The sequence below is a fragment of the Nicotiana sylvestris genome, chromosome 8 (assembly GCF_000393655.2).
Source record: "Nicotiana sylvestris chromosome 8, ASM39365v2, whole genome shotgun sequence".
NCBI lineage: Eukaryota > Viridiplantae > Streptophyta > Magnoliopsida > Solanales > Solanaceae > Nicotiana > Nicotiana sylvestris.
This window is the reverse complement of record NC_091064.1, coordinates 9,902,291-9,922,860: the sequence shown is the minus strand read 5'-3', so window position 1 is coordinate 9,922,860 and position 20,570 is coordinate 9,902,291. Positions and strand designations below refer to the sequence as shown.

Genomic DNA, 20,570 nt, shown 5'->3' with positions numbered 1-20,570 from the left:
ATATAGCTGCAAAAGCTCACCAAATTCTTTTTGAGCTGCCTCGAGTCTTTCTGGAAAATCATTCAAAACCAAAACAAAAAAATAAATTATGTAAAATTTCAAACTGTAAAAATTATACTTGCATCAAATGTAATAAATTCATGATCTATAGAATACCTTGACGTTTGTCTTCCGTTGTGATTTCCCCAGGCTGCATGCCTTTGTCGATATAAGCAATTACATCTTCATTCAACTGTGCACCAACGTCGAGGAGCATTGGAGCATTTTCTGGAAGGTTTTTCTCAACACTACCTTCATTCAATTCAAAGAGTTTTTGAGTTGTGTCAATTGAAGCATAACTAGTTTCAACTTCCATTACATATTCATAAAGATGGGGAATAGATCAACTAGTTTTTCTATATATATATATATATATATAATATAGAAAAAATTTATACCTGTAGTGAAAATTTCACTACAAGATATTATCAAAAAAATCAGTTAAAAACTTTAACACTAAGAAGGCTGAAGTTCGACAGTTACAAAACAAAAACTTCAGCTCTAGAGCTGAAGTTCGATAGTTACAAAACAAAAACTTCAGCTCTAGAGCTGAAGTTCGACAGTTACAAAACAAAAACTTCATCTCTGGAGCTGAAGTTCACCAGTTACAAAATAAAACATTCAGCAAAAAACATGTCGTTTTTACAAAAAACAAAACACAAATTCAAATCCAAAAAAAATACAAAAGTTCATAAAAATATATAACAAAAAAACACAAAATATGAAACAAAACTTTAGCTCCTATCTAAGGTATCATTGAACTATTATAAACTTCACACTTTATACCTGTAGTAACAATTTCCTGTGTATCACCACCTAAAATTTCCATGCAAATAGCTAGTGCTCCATCAAACCGATCGTCTTTCCCAATAGTGCTAGACACATCACTCGCTTTCTGTTCTAAATTACCAACAGGTGCTTGGTCTCCATCGCCAAACAAATTGCCTTTTCCAATATCACTTTCCAAACCACAACTCGGTGTATATTTTTCAGTACCAACAACTTGATCATCTGCACTTTTCTCAGTTGTTAACTCTTCATCACTTCCATCTTTACTCAATCTATAAACACTAGATTGTTCCTCTCCACCTTGTTGTTGAACATGTTTATCGCATTCAACAGTCGTTTCCTTACGTGTAGCATTATCATCTGCGACTTTATGTGATGGATCATGAGTAACATGTTCTTCAGTATAAACAACTTGATTATCTGCAACTTGCTTGCTTCCAACATTCTCAGTTGATAATTGTTCTTCATCATTTTCATCTCTGCTCAATCTATCAGTACTGGAACGTTCCTCTTCAACTTGTTCTTGAACATGTTGATCGCCTTCAAAAGTCGTTTCCTCACGTGTAGCATTACATCTGCGACTTTATCTGATGCATCATCAACATAATTAATATCTGATGGATGTTCGTAACACTCGTTCACCCTATCATATTCTCGATGGTTACTCAAATCAAAATTGCAATCGTCCATTCCATTTGATTTGTTGACAATCTTAAACAACTGTTCAAACTTCTCATCGAAATATTCCTAGAAAAATAATTACTAACAATGATTAATCTGAATAACATTAGAAGAAATAAAAAGACTTCTCTATAAATTAGCTTACCTTTACTTTTGCAAAAACCGCATCCACAATAGCAGATCGCTCCTCCTTTTCAAACTTATCGAAAACTTCTTTCACGATCGTGCTTATTTCTTTTTCTGCATGCCTTTGAACCTCCATCGTTAACCTCTAAAATAGACACACAACAAAAATTCAGATATATAAGAAAACTTCAGCTCAAAAACATGTTGTACTTTTACAAAAACAAAACCAAAAAACTTCAAATCAAAACTTACAGAACATATTGTGTCGAGTAATTCATTATTATCAAAGCCAGTTGTAGAACGGTTAGAACTACTTTGGGTACGAGATGATTCGCCAATAAAAGGAGTTCGATTCGCTTCTTTTGATCGACTTTGACTATGTAGTGATTCATCAATAACATGAGTTCGATTCGCTTCTTTTGATCGACTCAAAGTACGTGGTGATTCACCAGTTCAAGGAACCGTGTTAAGTACCTTTGAACGAATCTGGCTGCATGGTAATTGTCCAATTAAAGGCATTGAATTCAATTCCTCTTCTGTAGGAATTATATCCACTACCCTAAAATTGTGATATCTCTGTTTAATACAAAAAAGTATATTATGAGGAAAAAAACTAATACGTCGATATATTAACATAAAGACAAAAAAAAAGTAACTTACTTCATGACTACTAAACATATCAAAAAGTTTGGGAAATTTAGGCTCTCCCACACATACATAACGTAACATCCTGGGAACCTGAGGGGTATCAAGGTACCCATACTCTCTTATATACTTCTACCGAATATCTGGGAAGCGCTCATAGAACCAAGCACATAACGGATATGGAAATCTACCAAGTTTATACTCAGTTGAACATAATTTGTTCTGCTTGTCCAATGCATGTTCAATGAGTAAATGAGCTTCTCATAAGCTACATTACCCCAAGGATATTCAACACAAACCTTATCATCTTCAACAATAGATGCATACTCCTCCATCACAGATGACTCGGTCTTTTTCCCAAATAAAATAGACTCTACAATAAGAATTTTCATAAGCTTCACAACATCATCATTGCTCTTGCATACGTGTATGTGATTCACAGCATTCTTTGAAATTTCATTCCGAGTCATAAAATCTCGAATATCCTTCAAAGTCACACCCTTGGACTTACCAAAATAGCGATTCAGAATATTGCTCTCTCGATTAATTGGTTTTTCAATATTATGTGTTGTGATCCACAAACCGCACATAATGTGGAAGTCTTCAAGAGTGAAGGAAACATCATGGCCAAAAATCTTGAAACTAATGGAGTCTCGATCATTGGTGAATATTCGAGAAAGACACAGACAATGAACCAACTCTATGCTGCATTGGAAATTCTCCATAGCCATAATGTATCGAAATGTACCATTATTAAGCTTATCTTGTTGTGTAGGAGTCAAAAAAGTTGCAATTAATTTCTTCAAATTGTGGTTCCCCTTCCAGTAACCCTTACAGTTAAACTAATCTCGAAACTCAAAATATCTTTGCCCTGGTCTTGTAGGTGGAGGAGCAGGGACATATGGACCTGGGGGTATTATAGGTTGTCTAGGTGCTTTAGGTGCATTAGCTGTTTTGCGTACTTTAGCTGCATTAGGATCTTTAGGTGTCATTTGTTCAAACAAAGTAAAACATACAAAAAATAACATCAAGACATTATCAAAAGATCAGTTAAAACTTCAATCTCTAAGAAGGCTGAAGTTCGACAGTTACAAAACAAAAACTTCAGCTCTAGAGCTGACAGTTACAAAACAAAAACTACAGCTCTAGAGCTAAATTTCACCAATAATAAAAACAAAAACTTCAGCTCCTAAAGCTGAAGTTCACCAGTTACAAAACACAAAACATTCAACAAAAAAACATGTTGTAGTTTTTACACAAAACAAAACACAAATTCAAATCCACAAATAATGCCAAAATATGAAGAAGAAGAAGAAGAAGAAGAAGAAGAAGAAGAAGAAGAAGAAGAAGAAGAAGAAGAAGAAGAAGAAGAAGAAGAAGAACTCCAGCTCCTATCTAAGGTATCATCACTTTAATAGTATCATCTATTTAACCCTCAAAATTTTTAAAAATTTGGACGTCTAATCACTGGAGAATTTATAGAATTTTCATCAACAACATAAAAATTCAAAAAACCTAAAAACACAATCGTAAAACCAAAACTAATGCACTTATCAAATAAACCCTAAGAAACTATTAATCATAAATACATGACTATCAAAACCAAAACTAGAAAGAAAACCCAGAAATCGTAAAATAAAACCCAGAAAGCTTTTATTTTCGTCGTAAAACAATGCAATGTATCTGTGATTAAATCGTAATGTGGGAACAACGACGACTAGCAATTGAAAAATCAAAACAATGACGAAAACCATTTGATTTCAGAGAAGAATAAATCAAAAAATGTGAATAACGGGAGAGAGAGACAGACACAGTAGAGGGCTCGCGTATACTTGGAGAGAAAGTAGTCTTTTAATAAAAAAGGGCAAAATAGTCTTTTTAAAAGGCTTTTAACAAAAAAAACGGGCATGGGTGCAAACAGAAAGACAAAGCGGCTACAGGTTAAAAAGGGGCGCCCAAATAGGGTGCCCCATGCAATTTTTACGATTCTAGTTTAGCATGTAGCCCAATATAAAGAGATTTTTTCACGCCTAATCCCTTTCCAAAAAGTATTTAGAAAAAGACTATTAATTGTAGTTTATTCCATAAATAACAATTTTTTTTACAATACTAGCATATTATATGCACAAAATTGATGAGTGAACAGAAGTAGGGGTGTGCATTCGAATCGGTTTATCGATAAATCGAATCGATTATTTGTCATCGGTTTATCGATATCAGTTTATCGATTTATCGATTTCGATTTCGAAATTTTTTTTTATCGAGTTATCGATTTTGTCCACTTCGGTTATCGGTTTATCGATAAACCGATAAGATATACTAAAAAGACAACTATACCCTTATTCTATATAACCTTTCCTTTATGCTAACTTATTATTTCCATTTTCCTCTACCCTTATTCTTTCCTAATTTCCCTACCCTATTATTTCCTCTTCACGACTTCACCCATTTAGTTCAGGCACCGCTTCTGCCTTCTGAAGTTCCTCAAGATTTTCCCCTAACCTATTATTTCCTCTTCACGAGTCACGACTTCACCCGTTCAGTTCAGGCGCCAGCGAGCCGCTTTTGCTTCAGTTCAGAATCTGAAGTTCCTCAAGAGTCAAGCTTTGCTCAAGCCTCAACGTTTTTGGCAGAACTGTTCTGCTTCTGCCCCTTTAGAGCTAAAGCCTCAAATTTTCTTCACTCAAAATTCCTCCTTTCTCAGTTTCTCCCACAGATCTGGTAATTCTCTATCTCCAAATAGGTTCTCTCAGTAATTTTTTTTCTGTTTGATAAGGGTAAATTACTAAATTTTATAGAAGCTATGAACGTGATGCTTGAACAAATGCTTAATTTTATATAAGTCTACACACTAACAGCGATTCTCAACAAGTCATTGAATTGAAAACACAAAACCTACTTAAGGCAACAATGTAAAACAAGGTTTGTATTTTATTTTGATATGTAGATTCAAGAGCGAGGAGTGCTGACTTCGTCTTGCTTTGGTTCATTCAACTCGTTTAAGACTGTAAGTTACATTCTTCATTCATTTCACATGGCTGAAAATGATATATTGATAAAGTGGCTGATGAAAGTAGAGGTTCCGAGTCTACGACTGCAACTACTCACTCGACAGTTACAAAACAAAGGAAAAAACGATCTCGGGCATGGGATTTTTTTGAAAAAAAAGTTGATGCTAAAGGAAATAATAAATATGCATGTAGATTTTGTGGATAAGAATATTTTGAGACAAAAGGCAAAAGTACGATACAAATGAATAGTCATATCGATAAATGTCCAAAGAATCCTTATAAAGTTGAAAAAGGTCAAAAAATATTACAATTTCAAACATTATCGGGGGGTAATAAAGGTGGTCTTATTCCATGGAAATTTGATCAAGAAGAGTGTAGGATGGCTTTGTGTCGTATGGTGATTGTTGATGAACTTCCATTTTGTTTTGTTGAGAAGGAAGGCTTTAGAAACTTTATGAAAGTGACATAACCTTGTTTTCATATTCCTTACCATATTACTGTTACACGGGATTATTTTGCTCTTTTTAATGTGGAAAAAAATAAATTAATGAAGTTTCTTAAAGGAACAAGTCAAAGAGTAAGTCTTACCACTGATACATGGACTTCTATTCAAAAAATTAACTATATGTGCATCACAGCCCATTGGATTGATAGTGAATGGATTATGCATAAAAGAATTATTAACTTTTCTCCCATTACTAGTCATAAAGGTGAAGATATGGCAAAGTGTATTATTGATTATTTGCGTGAGTGGAGTTTGCAAAAGATTTTCACTATCACAGTTGACAATGCTAGTTCAAATGATGTGACCGTGGAGAAGTTGTCTGACAAATTAGATGATTGGGGAACCAATTCCATGAATGTTCAACACCTTCACATGAGATGCATGGCATATATTGTAAATCTTATTGTGAAAGATGGTTTACAAGAGTCAGGTATTTCTATTGCTCGTGTTAGATGTGTAGTCAGATACATTAGACAGTCTCTTGCTAGGTTGAGGAAGTTTCAGGAATGTTGTAAAAGTGAAAATATTGTCAAGAAGTCTTTATGCTTAGATGTTCCTACAAGGTGGAATTCCACCTACTTGATGTTGAGCAGGGCTATTGAATATAAGCGTGCAATTAAAGAATATCTGATCGTGATACCGGCTTGTCACGTTATCTTATGTTTGATGCCATTTCAGATTGAAAGCCTATAGGTATTCTTACAAGAACTGATTGGGATGAGGTAAAGAGAATTGCACAATTTCTTGAAATATTTTATAATCTCACCTTGAAGGTGTCCGGGTCACTTTATGTAACATTGAGTGCCCATTTTATTGAAATTGGTCAAGTTGTTGGTTACTTAAATCGATTAATAACAACTGAAGATAAATTTTTGAGTGAGATGGCATTAAGTATGTGGAAAAAATTTGAGAAATATTGGGGTGAACCAAAAAAAATGAACAAAATAATTTTCATTGCTTGTGTTTTGGATCCTCGCAACAAGTTTACTACTGTTAGTTTTGTACTTAAGAAGGTGTTTGGAGATGATGAAGGGACAATTATTGAAAAAGAGGTTCAATCTTGTCACGACCCAATTTTCTAACCCGGTCGTGATGGCGCCTCTCGTGAAGACAAGGCCAGCCAACTAACCCAAATCGTATCTTTAACAATTATTAAACATAAATGAATAAATAAATACAGTTTAACGACAATAATAACCAGTGTTTAAAGCCCAACATAACCCGACCCGGTGTCACGAATCTGAGCCTCTAGAATACAGAATATCATCCTAATACACGGTATATCCAAAGTCCGATAATGCGGAAATAAAGAGATAGGATAGGAGGGAGAAGATCAATGGCTGCGAACGCCGTGCAGCTACCTCGATACTCCCAGAGGCTGGATCTGCTGATCAACTGGATCTACTGAGCCTGAGACTGCCCTGGATCTGCACACAAGGTGCAGGGAGTAAAGTGAGTACTCCGACCCAGTGAGTAATAAAAGTAACTACAGTCCGAAGATAAGAAAATCCAGTAAATACACAAAGTAAGCTAAAATCCAAATATACAGCAACATATGGAACTGAGCAGCTAAACAACAGTATAAATACAAATACATGAATGCAATGCAATGCATATGATGGTACATTCCAGTACCCACTGCGGCGTGCAGCCCGAGCCATCCATATTTATTTATCGTCGACGGCGCTCACTGGGGGTGTGTACAGACTCCGGAGGGGCTCCTACAGCCCAAGCGCAATATCTTGGTCAGTCATTGTTACCTGACCGGTCAGCCATTGTTACCTGACCAATTTATATCATACAGTGCCATTGTTACCACTGTTCAAGTATATCATCCAGTGTCATTGTTACCACTATTTCAAGTATATCACACAGTGTCATTGTTACCACTGTTTCAAGTATATCACACAGTGTCATTGTTACCACTATTTCAAGTCACTTTATAATCAGTCCAGAAAATAATATAATAAGCCCCTTGGGCATTTACAAAACAGAAGTTCCCAGCCCGGAATACATTTAAAAATATCATTTAAGTTTTCAACACTTAGAATTATGGCTGAGTTTGCAAAACAACATTTAAAACCTTGGACTGAAATTAAATGATATGCAAATCATGCTAAGCAGTAATATCAATCCTCGAAGGATTTTACAAATCGGCACAAGGCCCCAAACATGGCATCAAGCCCCGTAATATCAATGAATTATGTGTATCAATCACCAGTATAGTATAAACATCACACGGGATGGACCAAGTCACAATCCCCAATAGTATACGACCCCGCACTCGCCATGGAGTACGTGTCACGCCTCAATATAGCATTACGATGTGAAAGTCCGGGGTTTCAAACCCTCAGAACAGCATTTACATCTATTACTCACCTCTAGCCGGCCAAATACTACTCCGCGATGCCCTTTTCTTTCGTATCGACCTCCTCGCGCGTCGAATCTGGCCAAAACCACAACGAATACATCACAATAGGCTAAGGGACTATAACCCAATCAAAAAGACTCGAAAAATATCAAAAATCGCAAAAATTGCAAAACCCGAGCCCCGGGCCCACGTCTCAGAAAATCAGAAAATTAACATCATCGGATTCCTTATCTCGCCACGAGTCTAACCATACAAAATTTATCCAATTCTCATATCATTTCGACCCTTAAATCTGTGATTCTATCCAAGAGGGTTTTATACCCTTTTCCAACAAAATTCGCGAATTAAATGCCAAAACTAGTAATAGATTCGAGTAATCTAATCAAAATTGAGTTAAGAACACTTACCCCGATGTTTTCCTTGAAAATCTCTCGAAAACTCGCCTCACCCGAGCTCCAAATCGTCAAAATGGAAAAATCTCCCGAACTTAACATTCTGCCCGGCACTGTTCACGGGTTATTATTCACGGGTCACTGTTTACGGGGTACTGTTCATTGTTCACCCCGCACGGTTACTGTTCACATGCGGATACTGTTCACTGCTGCAGAAAATACAGCAGCTTTTAAGAAATTTGCAACACAACCATTTTTTACTAAAATGGTTCTAACTCTATCATACGAATTCGGAATTAGACGATTCTTGTTCTTATGAGTCACAAATAATAATATGAACACAACCCTTCAATCAAAACTCAATTCGGAGCTTGTTTGCCTAGTTCAATACCCATTTCGCTCGTTAAACAATTAACTCACATTTCACGTCAAAAACTTAATCGCGACTCGATGAAATTAAACCAAAATTTCCATATCAGTCCTATAATTCATGATTTAAATTCTGGAAGTCTCGAAATCAAATTTGGATCTCTAGAACTAAAAATGAACCTTTAGATCATTATATTTATGCTCAAAACGGCAAAAATCTTCCAAAAACTCTTCCAAAACTTATCCGAGCCTCATGGGACCCCGACCAAAAATGCCAACATAATTCATAACATCATTAAAACCTGCTCAAATCATCAAAACACCTCAAACAACATCAAATTACCCTCAACTCATCGAATTCAGGCCTAAGTTTCCAAAAACTTCCGAAAATACATTGTCGATCAAGAACCCGACCAAACGATGTCCGAATAACCTGAAATTTTGCACACACATCACAAATGATATAAAAAAAGCTACATCAATTCTCGGAATTCCATTCCGACTCCCGGATCAAAATCTCACCTATCAACCGGAATTCGCCAAAATACTAACTTTGTCAATTCAAGCCTAATTCTACACCGGACCTCCAAAATTACTTCCAATCACACTCCTAAGTCACAAATCATCCCCCGAAGCTAACTGAATCATCAGAATTCAAATCCGAGCCCTCTAACACATAAGTCAATGTTCGGTTGACTTTTCCAACTTAAACCTCCTTAAAAGAGACTAAGTGTCTCAAACCTTACCAAAACTAGTCCGAATGACTTCAAATTTTGCACACAAGTCACATTCGATATTACGGACTTGCACCAACTTTCAGAATCGCATTCCGACCCCGATATCAAAATTTTCACTTCCGGTCGAATTTTCTCAAAAACCTTCAAATTTCTATATTTAGCCAAATGACTTCAAAATGACCTCCGGACATCCGAATTCACTTCCGATCGCGCTCCCAACTCCAGAATCATCATACAGAGCTATTCCCAGACTCGGAATCCCAAACGAACACCTATAACACTGAAATGCCTTCCAACCCAAATTTATGCAATTCTTCTAAAATACTAACTTCCACAATATACGCCGAAATGCTCACAGATTATCCAAAATCAAATTCGGACATACGTCCAAGTCCGAAATCATCATACAGGCATGCTGGAACTTTCAGATCCCAATTCCGAGGTCGTTTACTCAAGATTCCAATCTTAGCCATTTTCTTCAACTTAGGTTGCCGAAATGAAAAGTTTCTTTCCAGTTTGACTCCGAATTTCTCGAAATTCAACTCTGACCATATGTACAAGTCAATATACCTAAAATGAAGTTGTTCATGACTTCCAACCGCTGAACGACGTGCTAGAGCTCAAAACGACCGGTCGGGTCGTTACAATACTTATATGAGTTCATTGTTTGATGAGTATGTCTCTAAGTCGGTTTCAAAAGATATTGGTGGTAAAGTTTCTACCTCTTTGTCAAGCTCTTCATTCAGCACAATGGAAACTTTAACTGGTTTAGGTGCACTCTTAGATGAAATAAGGAAACGTAAAGCTGCAAGTGGAGGTGTAGATTTTAAAACAGAATTAAAAAAGTATCTTGCAGAAGATCCTGAAAATGAAAGACCGGACTTTGATATCTTGGCTTGGTGGAAGGTGAATTCACCTAGATTTCCTATTCTTGGTAAGATGGCTCGAGATGTGCTTGCTATTCCTATTTCAAGTGTGGCTTCTGAAAGTGCATTTAGTACCGAAGGGCGTATACTTGACCAATTTAGGAGTTCATTAACTCCTAAATTGGTTGAAACTCTAGTGTGCCTTTAAGATTGACTTCGAAGTGAATCGCTTCCTCTAAATGTTGAGGAAGATTTAGATTTTCTTGAGACACTCGAGGAAGGTATGTATATTTTAATTAATTTTATTGTATTACTTAAGATAGTTAAATAATATATTAATTGCTTGACTTGTTAATGTATATTCTTATTAGATTTTATTAATCTTGACAAAGAGGCTTCCACCGACGATGTTTGCTAGAGTTTGTTAGCTGCTATGTAAGTTCTCCATTTTAAATAATATACTTGTAAAAGAATGTGATGTATTACAAAGTTATTAATATTTTTTTAAATTTCTTTCAGGTTTAAATCTTGGTGTCTTAAAATTGCTATGTGCACGAAGAAGAGTTGTGGGTCCAATTGCACGCTCTAATCTCTATTGTGTTCAATATTCATACAGCATAATTTTCATAAGAGCAGTTCTGCGCTTAACATTCCGATTGCAGGTGTATTAAAATTATTTGAGATTGTTTGATTCTGTGGCTTTAGCCTGTCACTAAAGGGTCAGCATGTCCATTTTATTTGAGATTGTTTGTTATCAGTTGGTAGCAGGTTGGTGACTTATGATTGTTGTAAAAGCATTTATAACTTGTTCTGTTTGTTTTTAGTGTGCTGACACTTTTCTGGTCAAATGAACAGTCAAACAAAGGAAAAAACGTAAAAGATAGAGCAAAAAAAGTCTATGTTACTGTCCGTAGAAGGAACAATTGTTACTATGATTATCTTAAGTTATTCTATACTTAAGGAACATCAAATTTTCTTATTGGTATAATCGATAATCGAATCGATAAGCCTCAAATATCGATAAATCGAAATCGAAAAAATCGAAACCTTATTGAAACGATAACGATAAGCATATGTATAAATCGATAATCGATAAGTAATTATCGATAAGGGTCAAAATCGAATCGATAAATCGAATGCACACCTCTAAACAGAAGACATAAATTATGGGATCTATTTTTAACCTTATTGATGATTGATGATTGATGAGTAATGACTTTGACTTTTCAATTTTTTCAAAAATCACAATTAAGTTATAGCTAATTTCTCTCACGTAGAGCCTTCGATATTATAATTGAATTTACAATAATTCTTTTCCCAAATCTTTTCAACTGATTTTTTCTTTTCAATTTTTTTCTCTTCCCGACATTTATTTCTTTCTCTCTCACACACACAACATATATTATTCAAAGTATATTACTAAGAAATACCTTACAAAAAAATAAATCTAAAGTTTTAATATGCCATTAATATGTGTATAGAAACAAAATATATCAGATAAACTTATTATATACACATATATATGTTATATTAGTTCAAAATATAAATGGTATATTGATGATATATATTTAAATATAAATATGAGTATAAGCAACACATGTATAGACACATACATGATTTTTCTTAGAAAATACGTGATTTATAATGTATATATATCTCAAATATATATTATATTTTTCACAGAATATATGTATTTTATTTCTTTCAGAATGTACGATGTATAATTTTACTAGAGTTATGTTGTATAAATAGCCTATGTATTTTTTTTCCTAGTAAAAATATCCAATGTATGAAAAGTAGAAAGTTTGTTATAGAAAGTTTTCAACATAAAAATAGGGAAATATATTACATTATGGAATGAATTAATTTATAACCATTCAAATGTATTAGGGAATGGATTGGTTTCAAGAGAAGATATAGGAAAATATATTAAAAAGTATTAGGAGTGTCTTTAACAGTAGCTTGATTGTCGCTCGAAATTTATTATTATCATATCTGAATTGATTGGAATCTTCTATATATATAAAAATATTTTAGTGTTATACTTGTTAATCATTAACCGGTGCTATTCTTTATTGAAATTTTTACATTCCTATGCCACATAGGAAATCTTATTACCCTCAATGTTTAAGATTTGACTTAATTACACTTAGTATACCAAATTATCAATTCTATACCATAATTAATTAAGGGTATAATTAATTGTACGTTTTTTACTCCTTAATTAAAGGAATCTGAAAATTCTTCTTTGTTTATATGAGAACAGAATTTGAAGTGCTTAATCCAAGCATTCTTGGATGCAGATTCCTCCAATATTCATTCTTCGATGCAATAAGTTTCTCGTTGAAGCCTAATCCAAAATATTGCTTTTGGTTCTTCTATATATTCCAGATGATGCTATTAGTTGTGATGGAAAATCAATAGCAACTTTTGGTGAATAAATACTGCATTTCTTGGGAATGTTCGGTAATATTAACTGGAAATCTTACAGTAATATTTCCCAATTCAAACATCCATCAGAACCATTCCAGTTAGAGATAAGATGAAAACAGAATCAATTAGCAACAGAGAATATGCTAGATATATACTGAAAGAACATATCTTTCAGTATATTTTCTACAAAAATTGTACAAATATACAACAAATCAGTTTAAGTATGTATAAAGCAGTATTATTTGTAAGGGTATCTACATAATTACTACATTTATACTAAATTGTAGATTGTTTTTTGCAGAAGATTTGTAGAAGTTTTAGTCGTTTTTAATTTGTGAAAACAGAAAACAAAGCATCTAAAATCAGAATACAAATAATCTACAATTTATCTACAAAATATCTACAAACTGGGTACATTGAATTTTAATATCCCAATTCCCAATCAATTATAGCTTAATTGGTATTTTCGACATAATTGCATTTTTTGCAGAAGATTTTGTAGAAGTTTTAGTCATTTTGGATTTGTGAAAACAGAAAACAAAGCATCTATAATTAGAATACAAATAATCTACAATTTATCTACAAAATATCTACAAACTGGGTACATTGAATTTTTATATCCCAATTCTCATTCAATTGTAGCATAATTGGGATTTTTGAGATAATTGCGTTTTTTCAGAAGATTTGTAGAAGTTTTTATTTGTGAAAACAGAAAATAAAGCATCTACAATCAGAGTACAAATAATCTACAATTTATCTACAATTTCTGCAATATGTCGTCATCTTCTTCTTCTTCTTCTTCTTCTTCTTCTTTGAGTTTCAATCTGAAATTCAGTCAAAATCAAGTCTAATCTTCACCAAAACCCCTCAAAATTGAGATATAAACTCCAAACCATATTCCCGATTATTTTCAACAACACCCAATCCAAATAAATAATGATTTTTGAAAACTCAAATTTGAATTCAAAGCTTTCAAGCTTTTTAATGGCTGTCAATGGTGGAATTGCTGCTTTTTTTTCATTTGCTTTGTATTACAGAAATTTGCGATTGAGAAATAGAGAGAGATGTAGAGAGAATTTCTAGAAACAGAGTGTATCGCAAAAATAGAGTATGGAAAATCTTGTTCTCCGTTGTGGAAGATCAGAGTGAAGCCGACGATAATTATGGAATGTGCGTGATTTGCGTTGGGGAAGATCTGGAAAATATTTAATTCCCCTTTTTAGCGCACAAAATAAGGAATCATAAAGCTACAATGATTCCTTATTTAATGCATTGTATATATTAGGTAGAAATACTATTAATATGAAGGGTAATAAGAAAACTATGAACATATTTGGTAATATAGTTTCATATATGGTATATATACGAAGACGCCTCTTCTATATTTCTTTTGTATTATCTTTCTAATGGTCGGCTATATGCTCTATGGCCCTAGAGTAAAATCTATTAGTTGGCCCAACAAAAACTCCATTACCTAGCCCTACAAAAAGTCCATTAGCTGGCTCTAAATATAGTTGGTGTAATAACGCTTTATGGACTTTTTTAAAACCACTATTTGTAATTTTGAAAAATAACCCCGTATCAGAATTTTAAAATATGCTCACCAGAATTTTGAAGCACCCACCAGAATTTTGAAGCACTAGTAATTCTGACGATCATCAATAAATTTTTGCACCAGAATTCTGAAGCACCAGAAATTGTGACGATCACCAGAATTTTTAAACCATGTGACTGAAAATTCTGATGATCCATCTAGATTTGTGACAAAATTCCGACGATCACTACAACTACTTCGTGCTTTAAAATTCTGGCGAATGAGAAAACTTCTGGCGAGTGAACGTTAAAATTCTAGCATAGGCTTTTCCTATCACGCTTTTTCTTCTTCAAGCCTTCCAACTTCATTTTCCTTTCTTTTACTCTCCGTTATTTCTATTACAACCATATTTTGCGCATCATTTAGATTTAGGCCTTCCCTTTTGGAATTATTGATAGGAGAAAAAAATATCTTCTTCTGAGGTGCTCGAAATTTGAATTCAGCCAAACAATGCTTGTAGTGGAGTTTTAACTCACGAAATAGAAACTTATGACTTCTTTAATATTCTTGTCTGTGAGTAGGGGTATCAAACGAGCGGGTCGGATCGGATCGGATATGGACGTGTTGAAAGCGGATAATATAAAAATAGATAAATTATCCGACCCGACTCATATTTAATACATATTATCCATGGCTTCTTGAATATGATCAATTTTGGAAAAATTCTTACTATCCTAAATTTGAAGAACCCCCAATTTGAGGCTGTACAACTGTAAAAGTTAAACTCATTAGATATCCATTGGTTACTCATTGGTTATCCATTTTCTAAGTGGATAATATGGTTCTTATCCATATTGGATCAATTTTTAAAAAATTCATTATCCAACCCATTTTATAATGGATAATATGGGCGGATAACTATTTTCTTTTAACCATTTTACCACCACTATCTGTGAGTCTCAAGCCATTGACTATTTTGATTAACAATTTTGAACTATTAAATTACTCTCTTGCTTTTACCTAGTTACGATAACTAGGCAGGTATCTTGACTCTGTGCATTTTGTTAAGGATGAAGTTCGGGAATCCAAAGGAAATGGACAAATGATTTTCAAATTTTTGCTTTAGAAATTGACTCAAATTCTATTGCAAAAAGGATATGTGAATCTTGATTTTGGGCATGGTGAGATTATTAGAAAGCGGAAAAACATCTTAATCCTTTTCCACATCTTCTCAAAGTTTTAAGCCTCCAAGTAAGTCTCCATTCTCACTACCCACAGTTGGTAATTTTCACCATCAAAGACTGGAGGAGCCAATTGGGAAAAACTCGTTTCAGACTCTATCTCACTTAAGAAAACTTTTACTCACTCAGTGGCTCTGATAAAAATTGTTGGGTTTTTATTAAATAAACTTAGGGAAATAATAGAGAAAGATTAAGAGAAATTTAATGAAATATGAAATAAAAGGAACTCTAAAGAACTGAATCTGAAAGTTTTATATTTTATTCACTGCAATCTGGACTACAATTTATAAAAGAATTACTAACTTCAAAGACCTAAATACCAGCATAAAATCTTCCAAAAATGACAAACTCCTCAAGACTAGAAAAAGAAGTTATTTAAGATTTAAATTAGATTATTGCAGTAAATAAACTCTAAGTTGTAGTCCTAAAACATAGCAACTAATACTCTCCCTTGGTGTAGATTCCTAGTTTCTCTCTGAAAATTTAAATTTACTGATAACATCTTCTAAAGCATATTTCTGACAAAAAATCTGTATGGATCAAAATCTGACTAAGCATATTCGGTACAAAAGAGGTGCTATTAGCAGTAGTTTAGCCGAGGTCGACTAATGACACATGGATTCACCGCAAAGCAGTCAATCACGACTGAGGTTAAATGCCAAGAGTAACAGTAACGGCTAGTTTTGTAATAGGATATTTAGGAGAAAATTCCACTGAATATTCTCTGTACTTGTACTTTTAGATTTGATTAAGGGCATGTCCCATATAAATAGAAAGGGAGAGAAGGTGAAAGGGGGAATGGGGATTCTGATAAGAACTCTCTTGAAAAGTTGACTCTCTAGATAAATACAAACACTACCTTTCTAAAGAGATTCGATTCATTGTTTATTCTATATTTTTCACATCATATCCGAGAAAGTCTCCAATATTCCCATAGTTATTTGTCACACATCATTATCAAAAAGAATAATCATCCACCTCATTTAATATTGGGTGAATTATTCTCCTTGTTTATATTTAGTGCCATTTATTGTTATTTAATGCTCGTTATTCTCGTCCCATTATTGATATTGATCATTTAATACATATTGCATTAAATTTGTCCCGATACTGTCCTACGTAATCCTTGTAGGCCGATTTTAGATCTGACGTTATTATTTTTAATTAAGATTAATCCCTTATCCTTTTAATTAATTAGTTAAACCAAAGGTTCATATTTTTTGGTCAAACAATTTGGCGCTGTCTATAGGGATTTCCTAGTTAAAATTTTAGTTTCTTTTAGATCTATAACCAACCAAAAAAAACCCGCAAAACTCTACACTTTCTTGTGCACACAAATCTAACATGGCAGGTAACGGAGAAGAAAGGAGGAAGGCAGTAGCCGACCTCACCGCCAACCTCCTTAACACCATCAACAAGGTCACTAAAACAAAGGGTGAGGATATAACACCAAATGCCTCTCCCAGGCGAAATGGCTCACCCCTTCCTCATGGTATTATTGCAACATCCCACGAAGGAGCTTCCACGTCCACAACAGAAGAGGCTCCACCAATGGTGAAAAAATTGCACGAAGCTTGACTGACGAATACGTTGACTAGCTTCCATGACAAACCCGCCCAAAAGGCAATCGGAGAGGGTGCAAGGACCTGCGTGGCACCGACAACAGTCGAACAACACGGCCCTCCCCTGCTCGCAGTAGGTATCACTCAAAATGTTAATAATGCAGGTAATGACGCCCTCACAGCCACCTTAAGGAAAACGGAAGAGATGGAAAGTGAAAACAAAATGCCCCGAGACCAAATGAAAGAGCATCAAGAAAGGGTGGACAAAATACCAGGCGCCCCAAAACTCTTACCAAAAAGAGACGCCAGTCGATTCGTCGAGCATCCATACAGTGATGAAGTCGCACCACACGCCATACCTAAAACTTTCAAAATGTCTCCGTACCTAAAAATATATGACGGTACGACAAACCCTGAGTATCATGTGACTCACTATGTCACTGCAATAAAAGGCAACGACCTCGCCAAAGAGCAAGTATCCTCCATCTTATTGAAAAAGTTTGGTGAAACCCTCACCGGGGGCGCGATAACTTGGTATTCATAGCTGCCTACGCGCTCCATTGAAACATTCGAAGAGATGGCTGACAAGTTTGTAACAGCCCATGCCGGAGTGAAGAAGGTTGAGGCAAGAGTAAATGATATATTTGCCATCAAACAATCACTTGGAGAGAGACTGAGGGACTACCTCGCTAGATTTAACCGCGTAAGGATGACCTTACCAAACATATCAGAAGGAATGTCTGTGGCAGCTTTCCAGAATAGGTTGAACAGAAGCAGTTCAAGGGCGACCAGAAAGCTGCTGAGTCGGCTCATGAAATATCCCCCTACAACTTGGGATGAAATACACAATGCCTATTACGCCGAAGTTCGAGGTGATGAAGACGACCTAAATGGGCTAACCCAACGGCTGACCTCAGTACAAGATGAGTCCAGAAAGGATCGGAGAAACGACAATAGAAGGGATCTAGCAGGCCCCCTACCCAAATGAGAAAGTACTCAACTATACGTCAGAGACACCATCATGCCGTGTTCCTGCCATGACGAAGGCCCATATAGTCCATGAACGGTACGACGAACTCGAAGAAAGTATCATCTTCGATAAGTTCGATACCTACGGTTTGGTTTTTCCTCACTACGATGCTTTTGTTATCACTTTACGCATATTAGATACAAATGTGAGACGAATTATGGTGGACGATGGGAGCGGCGCGTGCATTATCCACCCTCGAGTACTTGCACATATAAAACTCAAGGATAAGATAGAGCCACGTTGCATCACACTAACTGGTTTTAACAATGTAGTTGAACAAACATCTGGGGAAATCACACTCCATGTCCTGGCCGGTGGCATCACCCTTGAAACTACATTCCATATCATGGACCAAGACACAGCGTACAATGCCATAATAGGTCGGCCTTGGATACATGCCTTGAAGGCCATTCCCTCCATCTTGTACCAAGTCATCAAATTTACTACCCCATAGAGAGTATACAACATTCGAGGAGAACAACACACTTCTCGAGAATGCTATCGCATCGCCTAGGATTATACATACACCCAACAAATGGAGGGCAAAGCCAAAGAAGTATAACAATCAACAGGGTCGAGGTCGGGCGGTGATGAGTGGAAGGACATGATCAAAGACCTCGAAATCATAGAAGCCACAGGATCAACTGTAAAAGACCTAGACCCCGTCTAACTTGCTGATAATGACCACAGCAAGAGAGCCTACATCGACCACTAGCTTCAAGAACTCGGTAAATTCCATTATTTTTTAACTAATAATGTAGATTTGTTTGCTTTTTCCCATGCAGACATGCCAAGTATCCCAAAGGAGATAGTGACACACAAGTTGAACGACAAACCATTTTAACCCCCAATAAGGCAAATCAGGCGAAAGTTCAATTCTGCAATAATTGATGCATTCCGCGAGGAGGTTGAAAAGCTGCTAGAAAACGGCTCTATCAGGGAGTCAAAATACCCCCAGTGGGTCGCCAACGTGCTCATGGTGAAAAAGAAGAACAAAAAATGGCCGATGTGCGAGGACTTGACAGATTTGAACAAAGCCTTTCCAAAAGACTCATTTCTGCTACCCCATATCGACCACCTCATTGATGCAATGGCCGGGTATGAGCTGCTGAGCTTCCTAGATGCATACTTGGGCTATAAATAGATCCTCATGGAGGAGGAAGACCAGGAGAAGACCACCTTCATCACCCGCCAAGGAACGTATTACTACAGGGTGATGCCTTTCAAACTAAAAAATTCGGGGGCGACGTACCAAAAGTTGGTAACAAAGATGTTCAAAGATCAACTCGGCAAAACCATACAGATCTACATAGATGATATGTTGGTCAAGTCCAAAAGGAAAGAGGATCACATCAATCACCTAAAGAAGGCCTTCGATATACTCAAGCGATATGGAATTTATAATTGAATCCTAAAAAGTGCACATTCGGTGTGACCTCATGAAAATTCCTGGGCTTCCTAGTATCACAATGAGGCATCGAGGTCAACCCTGACTAAATCAAATCTATAGAGGGGATACCGGAGAACTTAACTAACGAAAAACAGGTTCAAAGGCTGACCGACCGTATAGCCGCCATGTCGAGATTTATCTTGCGGTCGTCCGACAGGTGCCACAAGTTCTTTGGCATACTCAAAAAAGATAATGGTCTCCAAAGAACCTTCGAGTGCGTTGACGCCTTGAAGGATATAAAGGCCTACCTATCATCGCCCTCACTACTCTTCAAAGTAGAATCTGGAGAACGTCTCCTCGTCTACCTGGCTGTATCTAAAGTGGCAGTGAGAGCAGTCTTGGTCCAACTAAATAAAGGTACGCAATCTCACATCTATTACATTAGCAAAACCTTAGTCGACGCCAAGACAAGGTACCCCTACTTCGAAAATTAGCTCTGGCCTCAGTCGTTGCTTCATGAAAGCTTAGACCCTACTTCCAATACCACCCCATCTCGATAGTCACAACTTTTCCCTTAAGAAACGTTTTGCATAAGCCCAAGCTATCGGGCAAATTGGCCAAATGGGCCATAGAATTAAGCGAACATGATATCATATATCAACCATGAACGATGATAAAGTCACAAGTACTCGCCAACTTTAGCGCAAAAATAATGCCTGAAGTCGAAAGAGAAGCCGCCAACACCACCTCTCAAATATAGGATCTATGGATTTTGTATACTGATGGCGCCTCTAACGCATCAGGATCTGGACTGGGACTCGTACTTGAGGTCCCAACATAAGGTACCCG

General features: G+C 35.8%; 2 protein-coding genes across 2 annotated transcripts; one reads left to right on the top strand and one right to left on the bottom strand.

The window, feature by feature from the left end:
- Window positions 1–784: 784 nt before the first annotated feature.
- Window positions 785–3,011, bottom strand: LOC138874669 (uncharacterized). Its single transcript, XM_070153444.1, has 5 exons — window positions 2,472–3,011; window positions 2,110–2,211; window positions 1,655–1,780; window positions 1,463–1,575; window positions 785–1,403 (listed from the first exon to the last, which is right to left on the bottom strand). Exons 1-5 carry the CDS (start codon window positions 3,009–3,011, stop codon window positions 785–787), a joined length of 1,500 nt encoding a protein of 499 aa, XP_070009545.1.
- Window positions 3,012–18,338: 15,327 nt separating this feature from the next.
- LOC138874668 (uncharacterized) lies at window positions 18,339–18,785 on the top strand. The gene has a single exon (XM_070153442.1). It carries the CDS (start codon window positions 18,339–18,341, stop codon window positions 18,783–18,785), a length of 447 nt encoding a protein of 148 aa, XP_070009543.1.
- The last annotated feature ends 1,785 nt before the right edge of the window (window positions 18,786–20,570 follow it).

Coding starts and splice junctions, on each gene's coding strand:
- LOC138874669 (XM_070153444.1), bottom strand. CDS start 3,011: ATGGCTATGGAGAATTTCCAATGCAGCATAGAGTTGGTTCATTGTCTG. Junction 2,212..2,471: donor TTCAACTGAGTATAAACTTG/GTAGATTTCCAT, acceptor TGTATTAAACAG/AGATATCACAATTTTAGGGT. Junction 1,404..1,462: donor GAATATGATAGGGTGAACGA/GTGTTACGAACA, acceptor ATAAAGTCGCAG/ATGTAATGCTACACGTGAGG.
- LOC138874668 (XM_070153442.1), top strand. CDS start 18,339: ATGACGAAGGCCCATATAGTCCATGAACGGTACGACGAACTCGAAGAA.